At 41.9% G+C, this 27387-nt stretch overlaps 1 protein-coding gene across 4 annotated transcripts in view; it reads right to left on the bottom strand.

Annotated features, from left to right (window-relative positions):
• The window catches only part of ERC2 (ELKS/RAB6-interacting/CAST family member 2), an 881888-nt gene that overhangs the window by 664935 nt on the left and 189566 nt on the right, over positions 1–27387 (bottom strand). For all 4 annotated transcript variants that reach the window (XR_006390837.1, XR_006390839.1, XR_006390838.1 and 1 more), the window contains 2 exons: positions 20836–20991; positions 15874–16041 (listed from right to left, as the gene is read on the bottom strand). Coding sequence is in view for 1 of the 4 variants with exons in the window: in XM_044300746.1 (XP_044156681.1) it covers positions 15874–16041; positions 20836–20991 (324 nt within the window). In the remaining 3 variants the exon portion in view is untranslated. The remainder of the gene's footprint in view (positions 1–15873; positions 16042–20835; positions 20992–27387) is intronic.

The following is a 27387-nucleotide window of genomic DNA, read 5'->3' as shown; positions in this document are numbered from 1 at the left end:
TGTGTCTGTAAGGCTGGGTTTACATAACCATTTAGCTTTCCGTTCTTCTGATCCGTCAGAAGAACTGAAAAAAACGGATCCTTTATTTTGAGCATTGGTTATGTTCAGTTAGGGCACTTTCACACCTGCGGCAGAGGATTCCGGCAGGCAGTTCCGGCAATCTGGATGCAAACGGATGCATTTGTGAGACGAATGCGTTTGCATTGCAATACCGTATCTGCATTTCCGGTTGTCATCCAGAAAAACGAATCCAGTATATATTTTTTTCCCACAGATGTAATGGTCTGTGCATGCGCGAACGGAAAGAACGGATCCGTTTTGCTGGAACACTTGGGGCCGGTTTCGGTGTTAATGCATTTCAATGGAAATTAATGCCAGATCCGGCATTCTGGCAAGTGTTCAGGATTTTTGCCCGGAGAGAAAACTGCAGCATGCTGCTGTATTTTCTCCGGCCAAAAAACGTAAGAGGGACTGAACTGATGCATCCTGAACGGATTGCTCTCCATTCAGAATGCATTAGGATAAAACTGATCAGTTATTTTCCGGTATTGACCCCCTAGGACGGAACTCAATACCGGAAAACAAAAACGCTTGTGTGAAAGTACCCTTAGCATCAGTTTGCACTTAAAATTGTCTTTTTTTGAGCATGAGTTTGTGTCAGTTCAGTCAGAGATAAGTTATTTCTGATGGGAGAAAAATAACTAATCTCTGATGGAACGGACACAAACTGCAGCTGTTTTCTTCTGGTTGATTCTCATTGCCTGAATGTGAACGGGTCCCCAGCTGTCCCCATTATAGTGAATGGGGCCTGACGGAGCCTCACAAACCTCCAGCAATGCCAGAGTGCGCAGAGGTCAGGCAGGTTGTTCCCTCCCAGAATTGCGTAGCCGAAACGTTGCACTTTTTTGTAAATTTTTCATGGATGTTTGGTGATTAAAGGACCCTTATTTGGATATGCTGCTGTCATCTTCTATTTTTACACTATCCTGAGGATAGGTCATCCATCTGTAGCATGGGCAACCCCTTTAATGGTGTGTGCCATTTTCTTCCTCAAAATACTGGTCTAAAGTAAACCACTCAAGACGTGGTGTAAGGAAGAGAACAGCATCTAGCTTTGGCCAAGGTGCACCAAAATCAAACAGAGTGATATTTTTGGCCCATCTTCAGATTAGGTCTTCTAGGTTTTAGTTATCTTTATTTAAGCCAATATTAATAAATCTGAAATTGTGTGATGGTCCACCATTTATTGTGGTAAACTATGCATTCACCACAAGTAGACAAGACCCAATAAAGGGTTACTGTGGTTGAATCTTTTTCCACTGCAGATATGTGATATATTAGACGTATAGAGATTCCCAGAGTTATACACAGAAACACAGAGCATTTCCAGAGAGTTTCTTGGCAGTTCATGCTAAACATGTCTTTAGTACATGGTCTAGTCTTAACTTTCAAAAGAACTGAATCCCTCCAATCCCTGAACAAGACAATTCATTCTGATATCAGGCACTTTACTGGATAAACTGCTCAATGGCCTAATAACATTATACCAGCATTTCCTAAACACCACCTAGTGTTAAGCCTTCACATCACCAAACCCGTTATAGGATAAATCCACAGTACCAAACCTGATACATTGAAACTCCCTGCTCTTTGGGATGAATGCTAAACATTTATCGCATTTACCTTGAATGAACTAGGAAAGGGCACTCAATCTAACATGTACAATAAAAAATACAAAAAAAAGTTCAGAAATGAGGCAAAAGTAGATGGGATGATCCCTGCATTGGTTGTAAGGGATTGGGAAAAACATACAATGAATTTGGAAACTGTACAGACCCTTTCACTTTTCACATTTTGTTATGTTGCTACCTTGTAATAATTTTTTGAAAAAAAAAAACAAGTTTCCCCCCATCATTCTGCATTCAATACCCCATAATGACAATGACAATGTGAAAACAGAATTTAAAAAAATCTTTGCTAATTTAAGGAAAAGGGAAAACTAAAATCTTGCATTTACATAGGTATTCAAACCCTTTACTCAGGACTTAGTTGAAGCATCTTTGGCAGTGATTACAGCCTCCGGTCTGCTATGTTGTCACAAGGTTTGCACACCTGGATTTGGGGATTTTCTGCCATTCTTCCCTACAGAATCTCTCAAGCTCTGTAATGTTAGATAGAGACCATCAGTGGACAGCCATTTTGAGATCTTTCCAGAGATGTTTATTTGGGTTCAAGTCAGGGCTCTGGGAGGTCTACTCAAGGACATTTACAGAGATGTCCCATAGTCATTCCCGGGTTGTCTTGGCTGTGTCTTCGGCCCAGAGCATTCTGGATCAGGTTTTCATTAAGAATATCTCTGTACTTTGCTTCATTTAGCTTTCCTTTAAGCATGACCAGTCTCTCAGTTCTAGCCACCAAAAAACAACCCCACGCCATGATGCTGCCACAAACATGCTTCACTTTTGGGAAATGTATTGGGCAGGTCATGAGCAGTGCCTAGTTTCCTACAAACATGGCGCTTAGGACTGAAGCCAAAACGTTTATTCTTCGTTTCATCAGATCAAACGAGAGAATCTTGTTTCTCACAGTCTGAGAGTACTTGTGCCTTTTTGCAAACTACAAGTGGGCTTTCATGTGTCTTTTACTGAGGAGATACTTCTTTCTGGCCACTCTGCCATAAAGCCCAGATTGGTGGGAGTGGTGCAATGATGGTTGACCCTCTGGAAGTTTTAGAAGGTCAACTCAGCCACAGTGACCATTGGGTTCCTAGTCACTTCTCTTTCCAAGGCCCTTCTCCCCAATTACTTACTGTAGTTTGCTGGGGCAGCCAGTTCTAGGAAGAGTTCTGGTAGTTCCAAACTTCTTCCATTTAAAAATTATGGAAACTTTCAGTACAGCAGATCTTTTTGCACCCTTCTCCAGATCTGCACCTCCATAACATCATGTGTCTGGTCTCTACAGGCAGTTCTTTCCTCATCATGGCTTGGTTTATGCTCTGATATGTATTGTCAGGTGTGAGACCTCATACAGAGAGGGCTGTGTCTTTCCAAATCATGTCCAATCAACTGAATTTACTACAGGTCGGTGGACTCCAATCAAGGCATAAAAATATCTTAAACATGACCAAGAGAAATTGGAGGCCCTCAGAATTCAATTTAAAGCATCATAGCAAAGGGTCTGAATACTTATGTTCATGAGAAATTTTAGTTTTTCCTTTTAAATAAATTGGCAAAAATTTAAATTCTGCTTTAATTGATGGGGAAAAACTTTAAAATGCAAAAAAAGAGAAAGGGTCTGAAGACTTTCTAAATGCATTGCAGCTATTATATTCCTAAAAGTTGTCCACAGGCTGTGTCTGAAAAAGGAACTTCAGCCCCACTGACTTTTGTGGTGCTAAGCTGCAAATCAGACACAGGCCATGGGCAGGTGTGGTTTTGTTTCTAGAAGAAAACAACCCCTTTAAGTTAGTCTACAAGATGCTTAAATAATAGTTCCCTAATATATTATTATTAAAAGAGTCACTCCCCTTAACAGACAAAAAGTAACTGCAATATACAACCTAAGCTACAGGTTGCTTTATCCTATCTATTGGGTAGAGTGGAAACCCACTAAAAAGAGCAGATCTAACTTAGGTGAAACCACCCATCCATGTATAACTACATCAGCGATTCATCTGAATGGCTGATGTAATATTTTTACCATGTATTGGTCACTGAAGGGCAAATCTATGGCCTGTGTCAAGTTCTCTTGCCAAGATAAGCTGGTTGCAAGGAGGCCAGGAGTTTTTCCGAAGCCAGAACCAATGTTAATTGGTTGATCCCTGCACCGACAAAAGGGTTGTCATGTTGTGACAACTCTAAGCAATTCCATAATGTATCCTAACAGAAGCATCAATAGTTACAATAATAATCTCACAGAGGCTTATCTTAAGAACGTATCACAAGGCGTCTGCAATATAGTGAGTGATTCAATCAGGGTCATCACTCTCATACTGTGGCAGCAGGGTTTGTCTGGCTAATACATTTTTACTGGGGGTCAAAATGCTGTAAAAAAAAAAAGTCATATTCACAGCACCAATCTCTCGCTGCTCCTGTTCTACCATCTAGGCCAACTCAACATGGGAAATCAACTGATCACCGCTGCCGCCAATGATTAGCTGAGTGGTCATTTCATGTTTTACGAAAGGGACCAGGAAACGGAGGCCATTGGGAACCCAAAAAGCACTGGAACAGGTGTGGCAGAGGATTTGTGAGGTGAAAAACTTTTAAATTATTTTTACAGCATTCGCAGTAGCCCAAAATATTCAGCAAAAAAATTGATCAAAAAAATAAAAGAATAAAAGTTGTCTAAAGAACTGCCAGATAAATAATTACAACCAGAGTTGGATTAGGGCCACAAATAAAATAATAGGGACAGGCATATATTCTAATCCATAAGCTTCTGTAGCGTCTACCAATTACATTGATCCATTTAACGAATATCCATAACCGGTATCATGAGTTTTGTTCTATAATAACCATGAATAAGTAATGGGCATCTGCAGATTGAGACCCAAATCTAATATGTAGCAGGGTGCTGCAAAGTAATAAAGCTTGACTCAGCAGGTGATATTTTCTTACAATTATTTCACAAACGGGCATTCGACATAAAAGAGGCCGTGGTAATTTCATCCTATTGGCAGTAAAGAGTGAAAGGAAATGTAAGACACATGATTTGTCCAGTATTCAAACAGCTAGGATTCCGTGTCAAAGCAAAAAGAGCCTTTGGACAAAAGAAAATTAAAGGGGCAGTAAATGGGCAATAAAACACTCAACCCATATGCCAACAGGTTAAAGGGCATTCTGATCAAATTCTTAGGAGTGCAGGTGTCCTGCAAATACCAAGGCAAGACACTGAATAGACATGGAAAGTGTGGGCACAGAGACGTGTGGGTACATAGAGAGGCCATATGGAAATATTAGATGGCTGAGGTTGACTTTGGTACCCAATCAGATGCTTGCGTCCATGACGTAGCTTTGTAGTTACTGTGCCAGTAGTGCGCTACCCTCTCGAATACAGAAGATTCCTAATGAAAACAATCTCTCTTACCATTTCGGCAAATATGTAGGATGGAGGACTTGGTTCTGTTATGTGCAGCCCTTACATAGAATATATTAAGGGGATATAACTGTTTTTAGCAATCATGGAGTCTGCATGGAAGGTATCGTCTTCACTTAGCGGGGTTGTTTCAACAAAAAACCTCTTATTAGAAGAAAGTCCTCCCCTGTAATCATGGTTCCCAGCTCCTAATGTGCTGAAATCACCAGGGAAGGTGCGGCCACAGAAATCTGTGGTAGTAAAATGTAGCTTAAAGGCTATGTATACCTTTGGGAGCAATCTTTTTTATTATTGATTTGTACTAATTTTGAGTTAAAATTACAAACCGGATTCCAAAAAAGTTGGGACACTATACAAATCGTGAATAAAAACTGAATGCAATGATGTGGAGGTGCCAACTTCTAATATTTTATTCAGAATAGAACATAAATCACGGAACAAAAGTTTAAACTGAGAAAATGTACCATTTTAAGGGAAAAATATGTCGAATCAGAATTTCATGGTGTCAACAAATCCCCAAAAAGTTGGGACAAGGCCATTTTCACCACTGTGTGGCATCTCCCCTTCTTCTTACAACACTCAACAGACGTCTGGGGACCGAGGAGACCAGTTTCTCAAGTTTAGAAATAGGAATGCTCTCCCATTCTTGTCTAATACAGGCCTCTAACTGTTCAATCGTCTTGGGCCTTCTTTGTTGCACCTTCCTCTTTATGATGCGCCAAATGTTCTCTATAGGTGAAAGATCTGGACTGCAGACTGGCATTTCAGTACCCAGATCCTTCTCCTACGCAGCCATGATGTTGTGATTGATGCAGAATGTGGTCTGGCATTATCTTGTTGAAAAATGCAGGGTCTTCCCTGAAAGAGATGACGTCTGGATGGGAGCATATGTTGTTCTAGAACCTGAATATATTTTTCTGCATTGATGGTGCCTTTCCAGACATGCAAGCTGCCCATGCCACATGCACTCATGCAACCCCATACCATCAGAGATGCAGGCTTCTGAATTGAGCGTTGATAACAACTTGGGTTGTCCTTGTCCTCTTTGGTCCGGATGACATGGCATCCCAGATTTCCAAAAAGAACTTCGAATCGTGACTCGTCTGACCACAGAACAGTCTTCCATTTTGCCACACTCCATTTTAAATGATCCCTGGCCCAGTGAAAACGCCTGAGCTTGTGGATCTTGCTTAGAAATTGCTTCTTCTTTGCACTGTAGAGTTTCAGCTGGCAACGGCGGATGGCACGGTGGATTGTGTTCACTGACAATGGTTTCTGGAAGTATTCCTGAGCCCATTCTGTGATTTCCTTTACAGTAGCATTCCTGTTTGTGGTGCAGTGTCGTTTAAGGGCCCGGAGATCACGGGCATCCAGTATGGTTTTACGGCCTTGACCCTTACGCACAGAGATTGTTCCAGATTCTCTGAATCTTCGGATGATGTTATGCACAGTTGATGATGATAGATGCAAAGTCTTTGCAATTTTTCGCTGGGTAACACCTTTCTGATATTGCGCCACTATCTTTCTGCGCAACATTGTGGGAATTGGTGATCCTCTACCCATCTTGGCTTCTGAGAGACACTGCCACTCTGAGAAGCTGAGTGTTAATTGGTCTTCCAGCTCTTCGTTATGCTCAAATTTACTTTTTCCAGCCTCTTATTGCTACTTGTCCCAACTTTTTGGGGATTTGTTGACACCGTGAAAATTTGAATCAACATATTTTTCCTTTAAAATGATACATTTACTCGGATTAAACATTTGATCTGTCATCTACGTTCTATTACAAATAAAATATTGACATTTGCCATCTCCACATCATTGCATTCAGTTTTTACTCACGATTTGTTTAGAGTCCCAACTTTTTGGGAATCCGGTTTGTATTATTTTCTTTTCAATTGGTCTTTATTAAAATTTTTGAACCACAGTCTTTGTGCAGCCTTGAATTTATCTAGTAGCAGGATCAGAATTTTTTACTCTGTTCCATCAGGTAGTTAACCTGATGGCTCCTGATCTCTGGCCTCCTAAACACTCATTATAGCTAAAATTTTATTCTCAATAGGAAATTCTCAATTATCTTACTGATAATAATGAGGCTTAAATAAAGTGTTTATGACCTTTCAGTAATTTAGAGATAAGATTTATTAAATAACCCGTGCAAAGTGAAAGCTAGAAAGAGTTAACCCCTTGTGACAGAATGGCTCAATATTTTTAATGAAGACTGAAAAAATGATTTTTAGCCAAAAATGAGTCATATGCAATCATAAAAAAATTCTCCCAAAGGTGTACATAGCCTTTAAGGCTACATTCACATCTCTGGTAACATGAATCAGCAGGTTGTTCCAGCAGATTCTCAAAGGATCCCGTTATAGGCGATGGGGTCCGGCAGTGAACTGCACTGCATCTGGCAATGCTGGATCAGGTGAACTGAGGTTAGCGGAGATGTGACCGTAGCCTTATCTTACATGGTGCCTATTCAAGAGTTGGTGAGGAGCAAACAGACTAGGGTTATCAGCTTAAAAGGGAAATGTATAACCTATATTTTTCTTACTACCGGTAATTAAAACTAGATAGTGACACGTATTTCTTTTTTCTAATATTTTCTTTTCTTATTTCGCAATAAAAAATAAATAAAAATCTGTACATAATTATGGGGACAGCTAATTTGCCTAAGCTGCTAATAGCAGTATTAAGAGATCTGCTTCGCAGCAGCCATTTGGACCATAGCCACAATGGCCAGGAGGGAACCTCATTGACATCTGTTGGAGAGTGTTTTAGACATGCTCTGTGCTATCCAAAGTCCTTTTTTGTCTTGGAGAAGGGATTTTAACCCCAAAATGTATAGTCTTAGATTGTGTTTTTTTTATTTTGCAACATTTGTCTATTAATAAAAGACCAGTTTTGTTTTTAAATACTTGTTTTATTATTATCATTATCATGCAAGTTTTCTTTGGGAAGAAAGAGATGCAAATGAGTTCTTAACAAGCTCTGTCTCTAATGCCACCAGATGTAAGGCAGCTATCCTATAAGTCAATATTCGACCCTTTAAATAGGCCTTGAGACATGACTCGGATATTAAATAAGCCAGCATCTCATCTGCAGACAGCTGTTTTGGGCGATTGCCTTAATCGGTGTGAGAAGACTTATAGGCCATACATGCTCCTATTAAATTCTGGAAACAAAGGGATGCAAATGAGCTCTTAAACTCTGCCTTTAATGCCACCAGATGTAAGGCAGCTGTCCTATGAGTCAATGTTTGATAGCTGCCTTACATCTGGTTGCATTAGAGGTCGAGCTTGTAAAGAGCTCATTTGCATCCCTTTCTTCCCAGAATTCCAAAGGAGCATGTATGGTCTATAAGGTCCTCACACAGATTAAGGCACTCTCCCCAAGAAGAGATAGAATCCCCCAAATAGTGTTCTTTGGGAGCGCACTATTCTGGACTTTATTTTCCTTGGCATATCATTTTTTTTTACATATGACCTTCAGAAGGTTTGCGGTATTCAGAGCAGACTCATAGTATATAACTACTAAAACGTAGGTGCCGGGAGTAGTATTTTTAGGGGTATTTGCTAATAAAGCATAACTTGCTGAGGAAGAAGGGAAGCAATGACACCAGACAAAAGCACAAGTCACAGAAACGCAAGGCGACCACGTGGACTGTGGTGGAAACAAAGAAACGCTGAAGGAACAAGGTCAATCAAAGGACTGTGAAACCGATACAGCAAAATGACCTAAGATGGTTGGTGTGTAATGGGTACAGAAAAAAAGAGACAAATCAATGGGTGAAGGGAAACCAGGATGAATGGATGGTCATAGTATGTCACTCCTTGAATGAAGTCATTAAATAATAAATGTAGAGAAAGGCCGTCTTGGTTCTGTCAATGAGTATGATGAGAAGGCACAGAGAGAGCGAGGAGCGGATCAGACATTCTAAAACAGTACATGAGGGATGTAGGGGACTGTACATCAGAAAATTGTACCCAGATAGTGGTTTGGGTGAAACAAAATGAGAAACTGGGGAAAATTTAGAAAATTCTGGTAATGAAATATTGATGAGCTATCTAGCAGGTTCAACTCTATTATCAACCCAGGAATACTGCTGCCTGGTAGTGGTAATCCTGCTGATGAAATTGATACCTGCATTGTGAAAAATAATTGCAGAGTTCCTGAGAGAAAATGAGTATTACCCTCACCGGTAATCCGGTTTCCTGGAAGTCTCCATGCCACCACATTCTGAGACTCACTTCCTCTGATAGGACACCAAAAACACAGAGAGGGTTAAAAAAAGGAAATAATGAATAAAAAGGGAGGAAGGTTTGTGGTGTCATGGAGACTTCCAGGAAACTAGGTTACTGGTGAGTGTAATACTCATTTGCCCAGTCGTTTCCATGACAACACATCATGAGAATGAACAAAGAATTATATTATGGGGGACAATAGCACACAGGACTTTCCATCCAAAGACCATGTCTTCACCAGAAAAAACATCTAGTTTGTAATGTTTGGTGAAGGTATGAACTCTTTTCGAAGTTGCCACCTTACAGATTTGTTGTAGGGAGGCTGAAGATCTTTCCAACCCATGAAGCAGCAATACCTCTTGTTGAATGGGCTCTAAGAGAAGATGGGGCTTCTTTACATTTAGCTCTATTAGCCTCATAAATGGCCACCCTAATCAAGGGGGAAATAAAGCTTTGCGCTGCTTTTTTTGGGACACAAAATTGAATAAAGAGATTTTTGTCAATTCTCCAAGATCTAGTCACTTCCAAATATTTCATAACTGCCCGGCTAACATCTACAGTATAAAATATAAACTCCTGTTCATTTTTGAGGTTGGCACAAAATGAGGGTATGACAATATCCTGGGATGTGTGAAAGGTAGAGTCTACCTTGGGTAAAAAACTGGGATGTAACTTAATTACTAAGTTGTCTTAGTAAAATTCTAAGGAAAAGTTCATGAATGGACAAAGCTTGAGGTTCAGAGACTCATCTTGCTGAAGATATCGCTATCAAAAAATAGTTTTTATAGTGAGCCATTTTATGGATATGGCATCTATGGGTTCAAAAAGGGTCCAGAAGTCAGCCCTGATAGAACGGTATTGAAATTCCAGGGGGCTACCATGTTTTTAATTGTCGGTCTAAGTCTGTCTGCTGCCTTTATAAACCTAGCTATCCAAGGAATTTCCGCCACGTTGTTGTTTTACAAGGCACCCAACGCCGAAACTTGAACTCTGAGGGTATTGGGAGAGAGTCCCAGATCTAATCTAAGCTCATAGTAACATTAGGATTAAACTGATCAAATCTCTCCCCACACCAGGAAGCGATTTTTTTTCCAGATCTTAAAATATGCTTAATTTGTATTTTATTAGGTGTTTACAACTCTTTCAAATAAACCTAATTTTAAAAAGGATAGATTCCTCAGAATCCAAGCTGACAACTTCATGATTTTGATATCGGGATGAATGATGGGCCCCTGACATAGAAGCTCTGATCTCAGAGGGAGGAGAATGGGATCCTCTGGGCTGAGGGATTTCAATAGAGCGAACAAACTCATTTTGGGCCAGGAGGGAGCCACTAGGATCAATGTATACCTTTTCTCTTTGAAATTTATGGAGGACCCTGGGAATCAATGGAATGGGAGGGAATGCATAAACTAGGTAAACAGGAGAAGACACTGGTGATGGAGGGGACAGCTGGGATATAAACCTCTGTGTTTTTCCGCTCCTATCAGAGGAAGTTGGTCTCAGGATGTGGTGTCATGGAGACCACTGGGGGAAAAGACTTTTATCCTTTACGGCTTCGGTGCACTGAGGAGTGGGGCCTAGCCCTTCGGTGCAACTCAGCTCCTCAGCTTTTCACTGCTGGCCACATCCCTTGGTGCAGCAAAGCCCCCACTCACCTAAAGAATAAAAGTATTTTTTTCTCAGGAACACTGCATGTGATTTTCCCAAGATATATATTATTTTAATCAGCAGGATCAACCTTAACAGGCAGCATGCCTGGATTAACAGGTTTGATCCAGCTGACCAGTGCTCTTTAAGCCATGCATTGATCCGATCAGAGACTAGGGAAGCACAGTTTACTTGGTTGTTTTTGTGCCCACCCCCCCTATTCTAGAGATACAAGTTTACAAACTGTAATACTAAAAGCATAATTTAGAACAACACAGAAGACAAAGTGGAAAAAATAGATACATTAATAAGTAGAAAAGCAGCAGCGCAGTATACATCGCCTAACAAATGGAATGGAAATAGCTTGATTAATGGACGCCTACAGAGCACACAGGCTGAAAGCATTAACACTTTGTGACTCTCCATAGAATAAGCAAGCCCCGTCACCCTCAGACACCCAGCATGTTTCAAACGTAGATGCTCCATTACGCCAGAGCCAAAGAATGAGAAATATCTGCTGTGCTAAAAGCCATGCAACTCGTAGGATTTCACACCAATAAACTACGTTGTTTCGGAAAAGTCACAGCTCTGGAAAGCATTAAAAAAATAAAAATGACATCAACTGGAATTGTTTGGCGCCCCAAGCTTAAAATACATACAGTATGAATGCACGTGTGTGTAGGATATATCGGTTTTAGTATTGATGAGCCTCTCATACATGGTTTGGTGATTTTATTACATAGTGAGGGGCATGTATTAATCGTTTAACATACTAATGTGGCTTTAAAAAGTCCAAAATTAAGAGGGATGCCACATTGGCGTCTTTTCACTTCTGTAAAGTGGGTGGAGTTTACAGGGAGGGGTGTGGCCTCCAGCTGCCTGACCGATTTACTATCATTTACACCAGAGTTTGCTATGGGTAATACATTTTATCATCTATAAAAGTAACATCTGGGCACTCACTGACATGTGTGTCAATTGAAAGCAATTTATTGAACATATTATCTTCACAGTTTTAATTTGTATCTATTATTATTTATTATCTATTTGTATCAATAAATTGCTTTCAATTGACACACATGTCAGTGAGTGCCCAGATGTTACTTTTATATGCAATTTATATGTAGAGTGGGTGAAACTACTCAGCTGTGAGCACCACGCTTTTGGCTATCTGACACATTAGTGCAGCTTCACACAAATTTTTTTTACATTTTATTACCTGTGCACTTGCTGGGGTGGTTTATAATGTTATGATGTTCTGGACATTGGGTACTTCTGCTCAGACACATTCATGAAGGTTATATTGTATGCACTGTGCCTTTTATGGGATCCATACCTCTAGTATCTGCTTGGATTACGTACACATTCTGGAAATGCTATATAATGTCTTTTTTGCTATAATGCGCTATTCATGCCGATACTCACCGCCGCCTTTTCCCGCACACACATTTTTTAAATCTTTAGTAATGGGGCAACTTATAAACATTATTATAAGTGTTAATATGGTGTGAATTGGCGATAGTTATTTGTAAGGGTGTATAGTCAAATCACCAATGCCATTTGCATAGAAAACCCCACAAAGTAGCAATTTGCAAACCCCCGTTATGCCATGTTCTGGACATGACACACGACTGAGAGGTTAAAATTAAAGGGATTATCCAGGTAAACACAGTGATCTATCCTCAGGATATGTCATCATTACCACCGACTGCCAGGACCCCCTCCGATTAGCTGTTACAGGGGGCTGCCGCGCTCACCGGAGCTCTGGTGGGCACATCTAACTCCCTGCAGCTTTTTCAGCACAGCACCTTACATTGTATAGTGGCAGTGCTTGGTACTGCAGCTCAGCCTCATTCACTTTAAAGGGGCTAAGCTGCAACTAGGCCACGTGACCGATGTACAGTGACGTCACCGGCCTAGGAAGAGGCCGCTGTGCTCACGGAGCGCCAGCCTCTTCTAACAGCTGATTGGCGGAGGTCCTAGGTGTCGGCCCTCCGCCCATCTGATATTGATGACCTATCCACTTTAATGAGGCTGAGCTTTGCCTAGACCATCGGACCTATGAACATGACATCAAAAGGCCCAGCCAAAAGTGCAAGAAAGCTGCAGGGCTACTGTAAGATCCAGGGTCCTGAGTGTGGGACCCCCACAGATCATATATACTGATGGCCTATCCAGAGAATAGGTCATCAGTTAAAACAAAATAATGGAAAACCCCTTTAAGTGTCAATTTAAAGTTTGCTGCAACTTCACTAATGTGTAAAGTGTCAAGTTAGAGAATGATACATCTGTACTTCAGATTCTTCTATACCTGGCTGCTGAAAACCATGACACCTTTAAGTAAACTTTCAATTTCATCATCTCCAAAAAGTCCTAAATGAAATATTTGCAGTTTAATTGTTCTTTTCAGGAAATATTATATTTTATGCTCCGGCTGTCCGAACCACGGCTGAGCACACATGAATCCTGGGCTGATAGTATGGGAAAACAATCAATGTTCATTTGCAGTCCTGCGGTGGACGACACAGCGCTGCTGCCTAAATACAATGTAAATGCTGTATCGTTGATAATGGCATTATGCTCCAATGTGTCTGAACTTAAATGTAATCCAGGTAAAGGATGTGGTTTCCATCCAGCTAACTCGCAGAACACATTTTTATGGCAGCGATCTGAGGCTTCCTTGTGAATGTCAATAATTCATTACAAATATAGAAAGGGCTATTTCTTATTTGCTCATTGAGTTGGAACAGCTGGAAACTAATAAATCATAAAGCTGTTAGTGTGTTTGGTTTGGACTTACCAAGGTTTAATAAAAAAAGAGAGCTACAAATGGCAGCCTAGACCTCGCATATCCATAGTAATCCTAACAAACATCCGGAAATAGTCGCCGCACACAGACACCTCATATGTTCATGTCTGTAAAGCCCTGAACTCATACTACATGTGTGTACAGATAAATGGGTGGATAGAGAGAAAGAGAGAGAGGATAATAGATAAATAGGCAGACAATTAGATGGATAGATAGATACAAAATTAATTAGATTACATTCATTAGATTGATAGATGATAGATAGATAGATAGATAGATAGATAGATATCAGAAATAGATGATAGACAAATAGATACATAGATAGATTAGATTCTATTAATTAGATAGATAGACACATAATTCATTAGATTACATTAATTAGATAGATAGATGATAGATAGATAGATAGATAGATAGATAGATAGATAGATAGATATGAGATAGATAGATAGATAGATAGATAGATATGAGATAGACAGATATGAGAAATAGATGATAGACAAATGGATAGATAGATGTATAACAGATAGATAGACATATAGACAATTTCGATTATATTAATTAGATACATAGATAGATAGTCTTTATCGAAAATTAATCCACCCAAGAAATCCCACAAAACCCCAGAGAAATGTCCATTATGAGGCACATTTGCATAAACCATCAAAAAAGCTGTATTCAACTGATGAAAACCAAGAGAGATCCACGTTGGTAATCACCCTTACCCGATTCCCACCTCTGGTTTCTGGCTCCATCACTTCCCCTGTGTAAGTCCCAGGTCTCTTCATATCAACATCCGGTTTGACGCTGGGTCACGTGACTGCTGTAGCCAAATGACTGACTACAGTGATGACATAACGCCCATACATCACGTGATCCGTGACTCAGGGAGACCCAGAACCTGCAGAGCTGGCGGGGCAGCGATGGAGCTGGGACCCAGTGCAGAGGGTCAGGTTGGTATGATTATTACCGTAGGTCTGGCCATGCCGTAGAGTCTGTAGGAAAGGTTCCCATTCAGATCAACCCCTTTAAGCTGAAAGAAGATAATCTGCAATATTCAAATGGATTGTACGAGAAGATGCCGGGAGTGGTCTGGCGTACACCCAGAGCCCAGGGAGGAGTTCTCCGGTACATACTGTACCTATAGGGAAGGGGTCTAGGGTACTAAGGGCCTATAGCACTGGGCTGTAAATGGCTTTGGCAAACCAAAGTGCTGGATAATGGACTGGTTCTGTCCACTGTGAAGAGGCCGTGTCGCCTTAAGTGCAGCTCAGCTCCCAGTCAAGTGAATATAACCTGAGCCGCAGTACAGTATGCCGCTGCCGAAAACGGCACAGTCAACAGAGCCTTATGTTTACTGTTTAGGTCGCTGATAGCCTCCCAAAACAGCTGATCGACGGGGAAGATGGGTGTAATACCCTCACCATTCTGATATTGATGACCTATCCTGAGGAAAACCACTTTGAAGTGGTACACAAGCATAATAGTTACAGTCTGTAGAAGAGGCACTACAAACTTAATGGTTTCTTTTGGTGGTCTGATACATATAAGAAGTAGCTAACGCTCAGACTCAAACTTGCTCAGCCTCTGAACACACGGGTTTGATGCTACATTGGTCAGATGTGTTATAAAAACCCTAACACAGTGATTGGCTGCAGCAGTTGTGTTTTTGGTGATGTCATCACTCCAGCCAGGAGCGGCAGCACTGGATCTAATAGGTAAGTATTACTACTTGTTATTTTATGGCCTTTCCCACCACTGTCTTTTTTTTTTTTTTTGCTGAAACTGAACAACCCTTTCAAATATGCTTTATCATTTGCACATTCTTGCTACTTGTGGTAATTAGGCTAATAAACAGCCGGTCCTGTTAAATAAAAGTGCCCGTAACTCCTTCAAGTTCCACCTTGTAATGTTATCCTTTTCAACATAATAGTCATTTCAGCATTTTTCTCATAGTAGGGGCCAATAAAAAAGAAAAACAAAAAAAAAACAATTACTTAATCTGTCAGAATAGGTTAGAGCAGATTCACAATATAAGCCGTGATTAATGAAGGCGCTGCAGTCAGTGAATGAACGTACCTCCGTCTGAAGGATCGCAGCCCTCTGTTCTTTGGCAGTAAGAGATTCCTTAAGTACTTCAATGTGTTGTTTGCAGTCGGAGTTCTGATTGCCAAGAGTCTCCAGCTTGGTTTGTAAGGCAAGGAGTTCAGATTCCTTCTTTGACAGTTCCAGCTTCAACTGGTCAATCTATAAAATGACAACAATTAGTTATAGTCATTTTATGATCATTAAGAAATCAAAGCATTTGGCGAAAGAGTCTGGAAAAAGATGTGGTGGAGGGGGGGGGGGGGAAAGGGGCGACATAAATGTAACTGAATCCAAGTGCCAAAATTTTTGTTGGGGTCGGGTTTAATCCACACTTTGGAGAAGAACGTTGTGAGCCCTGAATCTACTTATCAGAAAACCAATGATGGAAAACCTCTGCCCCGTTACCAACACTCAAGACACGTACTTCTTATTTCATACAAACCTTATGGACGGGTTCATACAGCTTAGGGCTCATGCACACGACCACTGTTTTGGTCCGTGACCAATCCAAATTTTTTGTGGACCCATTCATTTCTGTGGGTTTGCAAAAAATGCAGACAGAACACTGATGAGTCCCATCTGTGAGGCCATTGGGCAAAATATAGAACACGTTCTATTGTCTGTTTTGCGGACAAGAAATGACGGTTCTATCAGAAGAAAGGGCCATGCACACGACAGGTATTCGAATTTTGTAGATCTGCGGTTTGCGGACTGCAAAATGGATACAAATCACGTACATGAGACCTTAAAGGTGTTTTCTGGTGCTTTTATAATTTATATTGATGGCCTATCCTCGCTATCCTCAGCTGCTTTCGAGTTGCCCCAACACCGGAAATAGGTGCCAGAACAACACCGGTCCATCCATTGTGTAGCGGGAAGAGCTGGTTACCGCAGAGTTGCTCCAAATCACTTCAATGCAGTAACCAACTGCTTCCACCACACAATGGACAATGTGCAGTTCCAGCTCCATCCATTACACAGTGCTGGTGTCGCATCTACTGCAGAACAGCTGACGGCAGAGGGCGGGATGTGGGACCATCACCGATCAGTATAAAAGTATTGGAAAACCCCATTAATATGGTTGGATTTTCAAATCCATAAAATGGCTGGAACATCACCCTCAGAATATTACCACACTGAACTTAGTTCCCGGCATTTTCAGCTAGTGCACAAGCGGCCATTCACTCATATCAGAGCATCGGAACAGATTGAAAAAGGGCACCTACTAAAAAGGGCCCAAAACGTTGCATTGATGTATATTATGTACCACTGGTGTTGAAATGAATCAATAAAAGAAGCAATTTTCTAAACTACTTTATCGGTGTGTTGTCTTCAACCATAAAATACTAAGCTGTATACAAGATCCCCAGGTGGAGGGAGATCAACCCGGAGAGGTGCACCCCCAAAAGCCATCTGGACAAGTGCTGTGGCCACTACTTTGTCTCAACTCATTGAACTAAGATCATCATAGGGTTCTGTAGGGTCATTGGAATTTGGGTGGATGTTACAGCTGCAAGTATATGCCTCAACAGCCCCCTCCCTGCTGTGTCGCTGCCAAGACTGCAGACGGGCATTTCTTACCTATCTATCGCGGCCTATACAGACACAGTCCATAAACTGTCCTCTCTGACATTTGTCTGGAAGATACTGAAATGTACAGTAATTGAGTTACTATACAGATGGTCGGCAACGATAGGGATTGGCTCCTATACTTCTGTGATAGAAATACCACATGCTTATCTCTCATGCTACATCTAATCACAGCAACATAAGAATTACTTGGCCGAAAAATTACTTGCAGCAAATCTATGCTAACAAACAAGGAGCGTGTGTTATGCAAGCGGGTGCAGACCCACTGTGCCACTGACCAGCTATACCCTGGTGGAGCGTGACTAACATCTACCTGGTCGTCACTAGAGTCTCTGATGGTGAAGATAGGCTTGGGCCATTAGGGTAGTTGCCAGGTGCCACTCCAGAGCAGTCCCCGAGTCAGTGGCAGCTGACCAGGGGGTCAGAGATATTGGTGCAAGCACCGAGGGGAAGTACGTGGTCAGGAAGTCCAAAGCCAGCGCAGGCAGCGATAAAGCAAAGTTCGTAAATGAAGTCCAAGGTCAGTGGCAGGCGGCAAACAAGTAAAATCCGATAAATCCAAAAGCAGGGTCCGGTACACAGAAAAGCAGAAACTCCAAAAACACCTTCACACTAGGAACTAGACAAGCTAGTGACCAAGAGTGCTCAGGTGCCTTCCTGGGGCAGGAAGCACCTTTAAACACTTCCTGCAATTCAGCCACAGACTGGGGAGATAGAGGACGTGTACGTGCTGCCTCACCAGGGAGGAGAGACACACTCATGGAAGCCCTAACAAACAGTACAGGACACAAGCAGGAAGTAAGCTCTGGCATGGAGCGTTGGGCAGCAGGAGGTAAAGAGAGAGCCCGGCGCCCGTGCCTGCGGGTAGGGGCAGCAGCGTCGGCATGGACTGCTGGGCTAACAGCGTGACCATTAAATTAAGGTGCCCATGCATATAAAGATTAAAGTCTGTGAACCCGCAATACCTGGTGTGACCAGCTAACTATCATGCATGGATCCCTGTGTGCTGACTCTCTCCAACAGATGATCTCAGGGGAATGAGGGATTGGGTATGTTGGACTTCAACACCCAATCATTTTTTCCTACAGGGAGATACACCAGAACCAGAGATGTCCAACAGCAGCTTACTCCTCTCTCCACACTGAAAATAGATGCGTGGACAGGGAAGTCTAGAAGAACAGATGTCAGCCAAACAACATTCCATCAACAGCCATTAAAGGTGTAGACATACAAGGGCTCTGCAGCTGCTGTAGGACCTAGCAGAAACATAAAAGTCAAGCTGAAGTTGGTTCCATCTAAGTTCTCCATGGATGGTGTGAATCTGAAAAAGGACTCCCTCTTCATAAGTATCCAAATGTTACCAAACAGAGATCGGGGAGAAGAATATAGGATCATGCCAACCAATCTACTACAATGGGTTCTCCAATGCTGGATGATGAGTGTAATCCAGAGAACTAGCACATGTCTCCTCTATATACTTCATTTTGCATTGGGGTTCCTGGGTCTCAATAAAAAATCTGTAACAGGGAACCATATGCTATATATAATACTAGTGCCTGCTAACTCTGCACCCTGTAAAACTACACCTTGCTATATACTCTGTGGGTACAAACAGTAAAAATATTAACAAAGCATCTACACAACGTAGGACCACAGCTGTCACCAGTAACTGAGCTGTAACATACATTGTGAGGGAACACAAATATTAGTACCATGTTAAAAGGAATCTGCCACCAGGAAATTCACTGTTAAAAGCGGCACAACGCCTTGTAGATCTAGCTCAGCTGAAGGTAATGATACCTCTCATATAGTGATCTGTTGCTTCATTCTGGAGAAAAAGTACTTTTAATCCATATGCAAATAGACGTTTAAGTGCACTGAGGGCAGGATCAAGACTCTGTGCAACCCAGCCCCTCCCGCTTATTCTGCCAGCAACTCCCTTTCCTTGATTGATAGGGCCAGGTGAAATGACTATGAAGGAACCTGATCCTGCCAATCAAGTCAAACAATAGCTGATCCTAGGGAGACCATGCAAAAAGAAAGAAACGCCACATACTCACGCTGCACGTCCAATTGTAAAAATCCATCGTTTGCAACACAAAGCTCAAAAAGTTAAAACCATTGTATGCAATTAGAACATTGTGTTTGGATCAATGATGAGTCCAACACACAAACACCAAGTTCAATATAAGAACATAAAGACCGCCAGAAAGATGTACAATTCATAAATATGGCATCAAAGATAATGCAAGATACTTATCAAATAGAAACACGGGCGATAATGGTGTGTCGGGTAACATGCCCCACGCGTATCGCCAGGTCAAACTGGCATCCTCAGGGGTCCAACTGATCTTAGGGAGACCAACTACAAAAAAAAGCTGTGGCGCCTCATTTAAGCAATCCAAAGTGCAAAGCTCCCTGGGAAACAGTAATATGCAAAATATCCGTGGATCCCCAGTTATGGGTCTTCAACACAGTGAAAGCCAGATATCCCTCAAAGGAAGGAAAACCAAGCTAAGGGGTGTCCCCATTGTAGAGATCACCAAATCCACCAGGAAGACCTAGGCCAGTTAACCAAGGAGAGGGAGGGGCTAGTAGAAGAAGCAGGAGGAGCAAGGGAGCACAGAGTGGTTTATGCCCACCCTCGGTGCACTTAGCTGCTCATTTGCATATGGATTATAAGGACTTTTCTGCAGAATGACGCAATGGATCTTTAAGTGGAAGGTATCATAATTTTATGCATGAGCTCCGCATTGTAAAGGGACCAGTTTCTATTCATTTATTGTAAATATATTTTAATTGAGGATTTATGAATTATTGGTATATTGTGTGATAATTTTTTTTTATTTAAGTAAAAATACTTGCAGAATATTGTGAGGCAGCCATTTTGTTGACAATTTTTGAGAACTGGAGGTGGCCAGTGGGCCAGGCTCCAATAAGACGGTGAAGCATCCTCAAGTTATACGTATTTTAAGTCCCTTTAAAGGGAATCTGCCAGCTCCAAAACATCCCCCAAACTAGACTAAGCGGTGTATAGTGTAGGTAACGCCAAGTCCGGTAATGTGATTTTTATCTTCATACTCACTTGCTATGCTCGGACAAAAAAGCAGTAAGAGGCATTGAGAGGACTCCTGTGCTCATGCACATAATGGAGAGGACTCAAAGAGGACTGCTCTCAATGTGTTTTACTGCTGGTTTATAGGAGGACAGCGTCAGAATGCAAGTGAACATGAAAATAAAAATTATATAATCGGACTCAGCACCACTTAAACTATACCCTGCTTACTTGAGTCTGGGGTGTGTCTTTGAGCTGACAGGTTCCCTTTAAGCGCCCACACAATTTGCTATAATCCTGATACTCACTTTGCTTTTCATAAACTTTGAATGACTTTTATACACTTCCATCTGCTTGATTTCTTCCTCGCGGTCTTCTATGTTTAGGACACCATTGGTTTTAATGATTTGGATTTCGTCCTCTAGATCTCTCATATTTCTTTCCAGGGACGCTATTTTGGTATCCTGTGTGGAAAAAACAAACAAAAAAAACGTAAGTATTGGTAGACACAGAATGGAGGAGTGACCAGGAGCCCGGATTGCATAACAAAGGGTTAATAGAGAAGCGACATGAGAAGCAGGGCCAGTGAGTTCTGGTCAGTATATCAGGCCGCAGTATACATCACGCAATCCATGCCATGCAATCCTGAGTTAAGAATGGAGCACAAAAGCCACAAGTAGTTTAATACCAACACCTTCCTGTTATATCTACGACAACTCTATATTGTCTCAAAACCCAGAAAACGGACATGACGTGGACTCTAGTGACAGTAGGTGGGATAGGATGTGCAATGACTGCAAATCACTGTAATATATTACATTAATGGATGTTGAAAGGACATGTACAACATATGCATTTCTGATGTGTCATAGTCCAACTGCTGAGTCCCCGATGATTACTAAAACAAAACAAAATAAAATAAATGGTTTATTCCTCTGGTTTCGTTGCCAAAACCCTAATGAATTCCCCTAACCCCATTCATGTGCACTGGAAAAAAAATCCACAAACCACTTATTCTCACGGATTCTATTTGGAAAAGTCGGAGGATTATCCGCATCTGCAGAGGATCCTCCACTAAATACTAAATACATGTTGGTATTGCCATTGTGAACATACCCTAATCATCCTTGTACCCCAGGTCAACCTTGTGTCTTCCATGAGAAGTCAAGTGCAATCTTCCAGAGCTACCCAGCAGCCCTTACATTTTGGAGATCTGGAGTCAGAGTCAGACCCTGACTGTGTCCGATAGGAAAATATTTGAAGTCAATCTTAGGCAAAACATGTCTCCTCTTCCTCTACAATTAAAGGGCATCTGTCAGCAGTTTTGTACCTATGACACTGGCCTGTTACATGTGCACTTGGCAGCTGAAGGCATCTGTGTTGGTCCCATGTTCATATGTGCCCGCATTGCTGAGCAAAATGATGTTTTAATATATGTAAATGAGCATCTAGGAGCAACGGGGGCGTTGTCATTACACCTAGAGGCTCTGCTCTCTCTGCAACTGCTGCGGCATAATGACTTTTTCACTTCCTGGTCCTGTCAGTGCAGAGGGTGCGGCGGTTGCAGAGAAAGGGGGAGCCTCTAAGTGTAACGACAACGCCCTCATTGCTCTTACAGGCTCATTTGCATACATAAAAACCTATTTTTCTCAGCAATGCGGACACATAAGAACATGGGACCAACACAGATGCCTTCAGCTGCCAAGTGAACATGTAACAGGTCAGCCAGTGTCATAGGTACAAATCTGCTGACAGATGCCCTTTGACTGACAAAAAGCTTACCATGTATTACAACCGACTTCTATGTTCTTAGATTGGGACAGAAGTTTACAGGTCTTGTAGCCATAAAATGGACCTTAAAATGTGTCTCTATTACATTCATGTGAAACTGGCCTGAAAGGGTTTTCCGAGATATTAATACTAATGACCTATCCTTTCGATAGGCCATCAGTATCTAATTTGTAGGGGCCCAACACCCGGAACCCCGCAGATCAGCTGTTTGAGAAGGCACCGGCACTCCTGTGAGCGCTCCGGCCTTCTCTCGTCGTTTCCTAGGCCAGTGAGGACACATTCATTGGTCATGTGGTCTTGGAGCAGCTCAGCCCCATAGAAGTGAATGGGCCTGAGGGCAATACCAAGGACAGACGTTATACAATGTACGGCGCTGTGTTTGGTGAGCGCCGGTGTCTTCTCAGACAAGTGATTGGCGGGGTCCTGGGTGTCAGACCCCCACCAATCAGATACTGGTGGTAACAGTGCTGCAGTGCCCAGCTCCATCTACTACACAACGGACAGAGCTGTGTGGCCAGGGGCGTAACTTCCATAGCGTCAGACCAGGCGACTGCTATGAGGCCCAGGGCAAGACGGGGCCCAGTCTTAGTTGGGATTATCTCCTCTTCTACTGGGGGTGAAAAGTTGGTCAGTACTCTAACCTCTAAAAGAACAACTTTTAGCAAATGAGACAGTGGAAAAATGACGCAAGGGTCATTGAAAAGGGTTTAAGCAGAAACCCTTCTGTCCTGTGTGGGGGGCCTTGCTATGGGGCCCTTACTTCTCTATGTACGCCACTGTGTGCAGCACCAACTTTTGGCACCAGATCCTCATTCTCACGTCCCTGTTTTGGTCAGTGATTTCCATCAGTGATTTTGAGCCAAAACCAGATGCGGCTCTAACCACAGAACAGGAGCAGATCTTTCCACCATACCTGTCAAGGCTCCAATCCTGGTTTTGGCTCACTCACTGATGGAAATCACTGACCAAACACTGACATGTGTATGAGGCTTTACTCTGTGAGGGTGCGGGCCGTCATTCTCCCACCGATCAGATACTGATGGACGATCCTGAGGCCATTAATATTAAAACCCTGGAAACCCCTTTAATTTTAAGCTCCTCTCCCTTTTATTTCATTGTCAGATACGTTCTGCATGCTTTCAATATGCTTCTACCCATGATTGTAGAGCACAAGGTAATATGTCGGTGCTAAATAAATAAATTATAATCTCTGTTCTGACTGTATTTTCCTCCCATAACATTAATTAACAAAATGTCCAGCTCCCCATGTACCCTTTATCCTCCGTGCACGGAACGAACCAGGTAAGTTCTCCAGATATAAACAGCAGAAAAAAGTTCCAGCACTATTGAAGATTTTGTTGCTTTATCTTTATTTTCGGTAGCAAATTACATCATGTGGACACCATCTCACACCCCCGCACATTGACGCGTTTCGAACAATACCGCTCTTAGTCGTAACTGTGTGCACTGCCTGACCCTCGGGTTTAAAAAAAAAAAAAACACATAATGAGTTAAGCGAATTAACAGCCATTGCGATGTTTTATTAAGTGTTATTAGGAATTTATTTATTTCTTTCAAAATGAAAATTCCCAGAATATCGGTATAAATTATCGGCTATCGGCCTGAAAGTTCACAAATTATCGGTATCGGCCCTAAAAAATCTATATCGGTCGATCCCTAGTTCACATGCAATTTTTTTCGAGGCAAAACTGCACATGATCAAGGTTCCGATCTGGAATGTATGAAGTGATCCTATGATGTGACCTTGTCCTAGATAGGGGTTTTTGTATTTTGTACCTCATATTTCGCATTTTTGTGGGATTTATAGGTGTTGTTTTTAATACGATGTCAGATGTAGATAATGGGTGTAGCACAGGACAGAGCAAGTGCTTTGCCTCACCCCGGGGGAATGGATCTATTTAAACCCGAGGGTCAGGCAGTGCACACAGTTACGACTAAGAACGGTACAGTTCGAAACGCGTCAATGTGTTTTGGAGTGTGAGATGGTGTCCACATGATGTAATTTGATACCGAAAATAAAGACAAAGCAACAGAATCTTCAATAGTGCTGAAACTTTCTTCTGCTGTGTATTTTCCTCCCACCAGAAAGTATTCCTGAGTAATATACTGCGGGATGATGACTCCCATACCACCCAAAATCCAGTGTAAAGGGCTTCACTCTTCAATACAGTACAATAAAGGTGTGCTGACACAAAAGGACATAGATTGGGCTTATTATATCCTACACGTTCAGGGTATATCTCGTGAGGATCTCCAGAAACTACATCTGAACACAGTCCTATCCCCATTCCTAATATTTGTATATTCTCAGTCAGTATCCAATATAAGACGTCTTCATCCAAAAATACAATCTAAAAATAAACATAATCGTTTTGCACAAAATATATAAATGATGTATTGTTCTCTAAGCTAGAAGACCGCCACGGATTAGTACAGAGTTAATCAGAGTGAAGCGTTTAGTAGACATGCCACACACTCAAAATGTAAGCTATTAGTATATCAAAGAAATCACAGCAAACCGGACATGGGACTCTGCTCTATACAGAGAAGAAATATCTAGAATCTAATAAATATCTGCAAAAATACAAGGTAGATCGTATAAAAGGGAACGGCAGAGCTGTTTGCTGCATGCAGAAGATATGGCCTTCAACATTCTTCTCCAAGAGATACTAGAAACATCAGCTTACCTATCTCGCACTGCACCATATCACCTACATATAAAGTACTGTCGGTATGTGCACAGGAGATAGATATATAGTATTAAAGGGGATTTTAATATTTATACCTATCCTCAGGTTAGGTTATCAATACCAGATCGGCAGGGGTGTGACACCCAACACTCCCACGATCAGATGTTTGAGGAGACCATGACGCTCCAGTGAGGGCTGCAGCCACCTCACAGTTTACCAAGCACAGCGCCATCCCATCTGATAGTGGCTGTGCCTGGTATTGCATTCACTTGCATGGAACTGAGGTGCGCTTAATTCATGCGTCACGGATCTAGGAAGAGACCGCTCACCGAAGTGCCACAGTCTATTCAAACAGCTGGCGGGGGTGACGGGAATAGGACCCCTGCCAATCTGATCTGATCTTGATGGCCTAGCCTCAGGATAGACCGGCAATATGATATATATATATTTTTTTAACTATATTTAAGAGTTTCTTGATTAACGTTTGTTAACATGAGCTCATTCCATTGTTGAAGGAATAATAATTGATTGCATTGACTAATGAAGTGCGATGGGAAACCAAACTCCTGCCGTAAGGCCACATGCAGCGAACAGGTCTCTGGTTAGACAGCTTTGGGTTAGCTTAAGAACAATACAATGTATATAAGCATATACAATGCACACATAGGTAAAGGGGCTGTCCAGTCCTTTTATATTGATGACCCGTCTGCTGTATAGGAAATCAATATCTCATCGGAGGGATCCGAAACTCTGCACTCTAACCAATCAGCTGTTCTACGGTAGCTCCAATGCCGAAAGTAGGAGAACTATTCATCTCCATTCAACTGTACAGAGGACAGAGCTGGTCGGTGCATCCCTGCTCCCACTGACGTGAAAGGGAGTGCAGGGTGCGGACTCCAGTCGATCAGATACTGATAGCCTATCCTGAGAACAGGCCATCAATATACAAGTACCAGAATACTCCTTCAAAGACAATTCAGTATAGTAGACAAGCACTGTAGGTCCTGTATCTGAAGGTTTAAAGGGATTGTCTCATAAAGGTACAACTCGTTAAATAGAAGCCGGACCAATGATCGCTGCAAGTTTCTACCTCTAGCGATCATCCATGGGAAGCCAAATATGGCTATAAGCTGCAGGAAAATGTAGTATTACATGGTGGCCATTTAGATTCAACTGGCCAACTAAGTACTTCATGGACCAGTTGGATCCACCAGAGTGGGAGCCATTCTTATATGGCAGCTCTCCTTCTCTCTCCAATAGAGGGAACCCATCATCTAGGACAGACATGCTCAACCTGCAGCCCTCCAGCTGTTGCAAAACTACAACTCCCAGCATGCCCTAATAGTTGTAGGCTGTCCATGCATCCCTGCTCTGGGACTTTCAGATGCCCTGAAATGGCATCTAGAAAGGGCTCATCATTGTAAGACAATTCCTTTAATATGCCAGTTCACATGTACTGAGATTAGCCAGACTAATTATCCCAAAACTCATCTAATCTATATATTCGGCCTTGGCTGTCCCTATAGAATGTGACTTTCTATGAATACTTATTAGGGCTCTGCCTTCATGTCCAGCTCATTCTAATTGTCCTAAAAATGACAAGTAAAAAACATGATGTGGCTTTTGTGCTGTTTTTTTTTACAACACTATGAATACCACATGGGAATGTGCATCTAAACCACTACCCGACTCCACAACAGTATCTTGGTCCTCCTCTCCCTGTGTAGTTGATGAGTGACAACTGTATATTAGACACCCGTATATAGAGAACATATCTTGAGCAGCATCTATGGTAACTGGGCAACTAATGACCAATTGGGAGAACAAGGGTCCCATGTTCTCCAATGTCATTAAAGATGTAGACACTTAACAGGTTGCTTTTTGATGGGTTTAAGGGCACTATCAAAATTTCCATAATGGGGTAGGTTGACCATTACCAAGAGAGCATTGACATAATTGGTGACTTGGTTCGCAGAAGCTTTGAATACAGCTCTGAAGGAAAATGTGACTGCACTTGTTTTTTACGAGGAGTATTGATATAGTTAGTGACTGGGTTTGCATCAGACCCAGCAGCCTGTATAAGAACTTATTTTTGTACAGTATCTAAGACTATGGTGGGCAACTAATGACCAAGGAGACCACCACCTAATTAGAGAACAGAGAATTGTTCTCTGTTGTCACTGAGACAAGAAAATTAAATAGGTTGCCTCTGGGGTAGGTTTAAGAACCTACAGGGAAATTTCCTGGTAGGCCAATTGTCAGGGGGTCACCCAAGTCCTCCACTTGGCCGCCAGCCAAGTCCATAAAGATCTGATGCTCTCAGCATATTAATTTAGGACAGGCATCCTCAAACTGCGG

Source organism: Bufo gargarizans, chromosome 7 (genome assembly GCF_014858855.1).
Source record: "Bufo gargarizans isolate SCDJY-AF-19 chromosome 7, ASM1485885v1, whole genome shotgun sequence".
Lineage (NCBI taxonomy): Eukaryota > Metazoa > Chordata > Amphibia > Anura > Bufonidae > Bufo > Bufo gargarizans.
The sequence above is the reverse complement of the archived record's forward strand: the minus strand, read 5'-3'. Positions and strand labels throughout refer to the sequence as shown.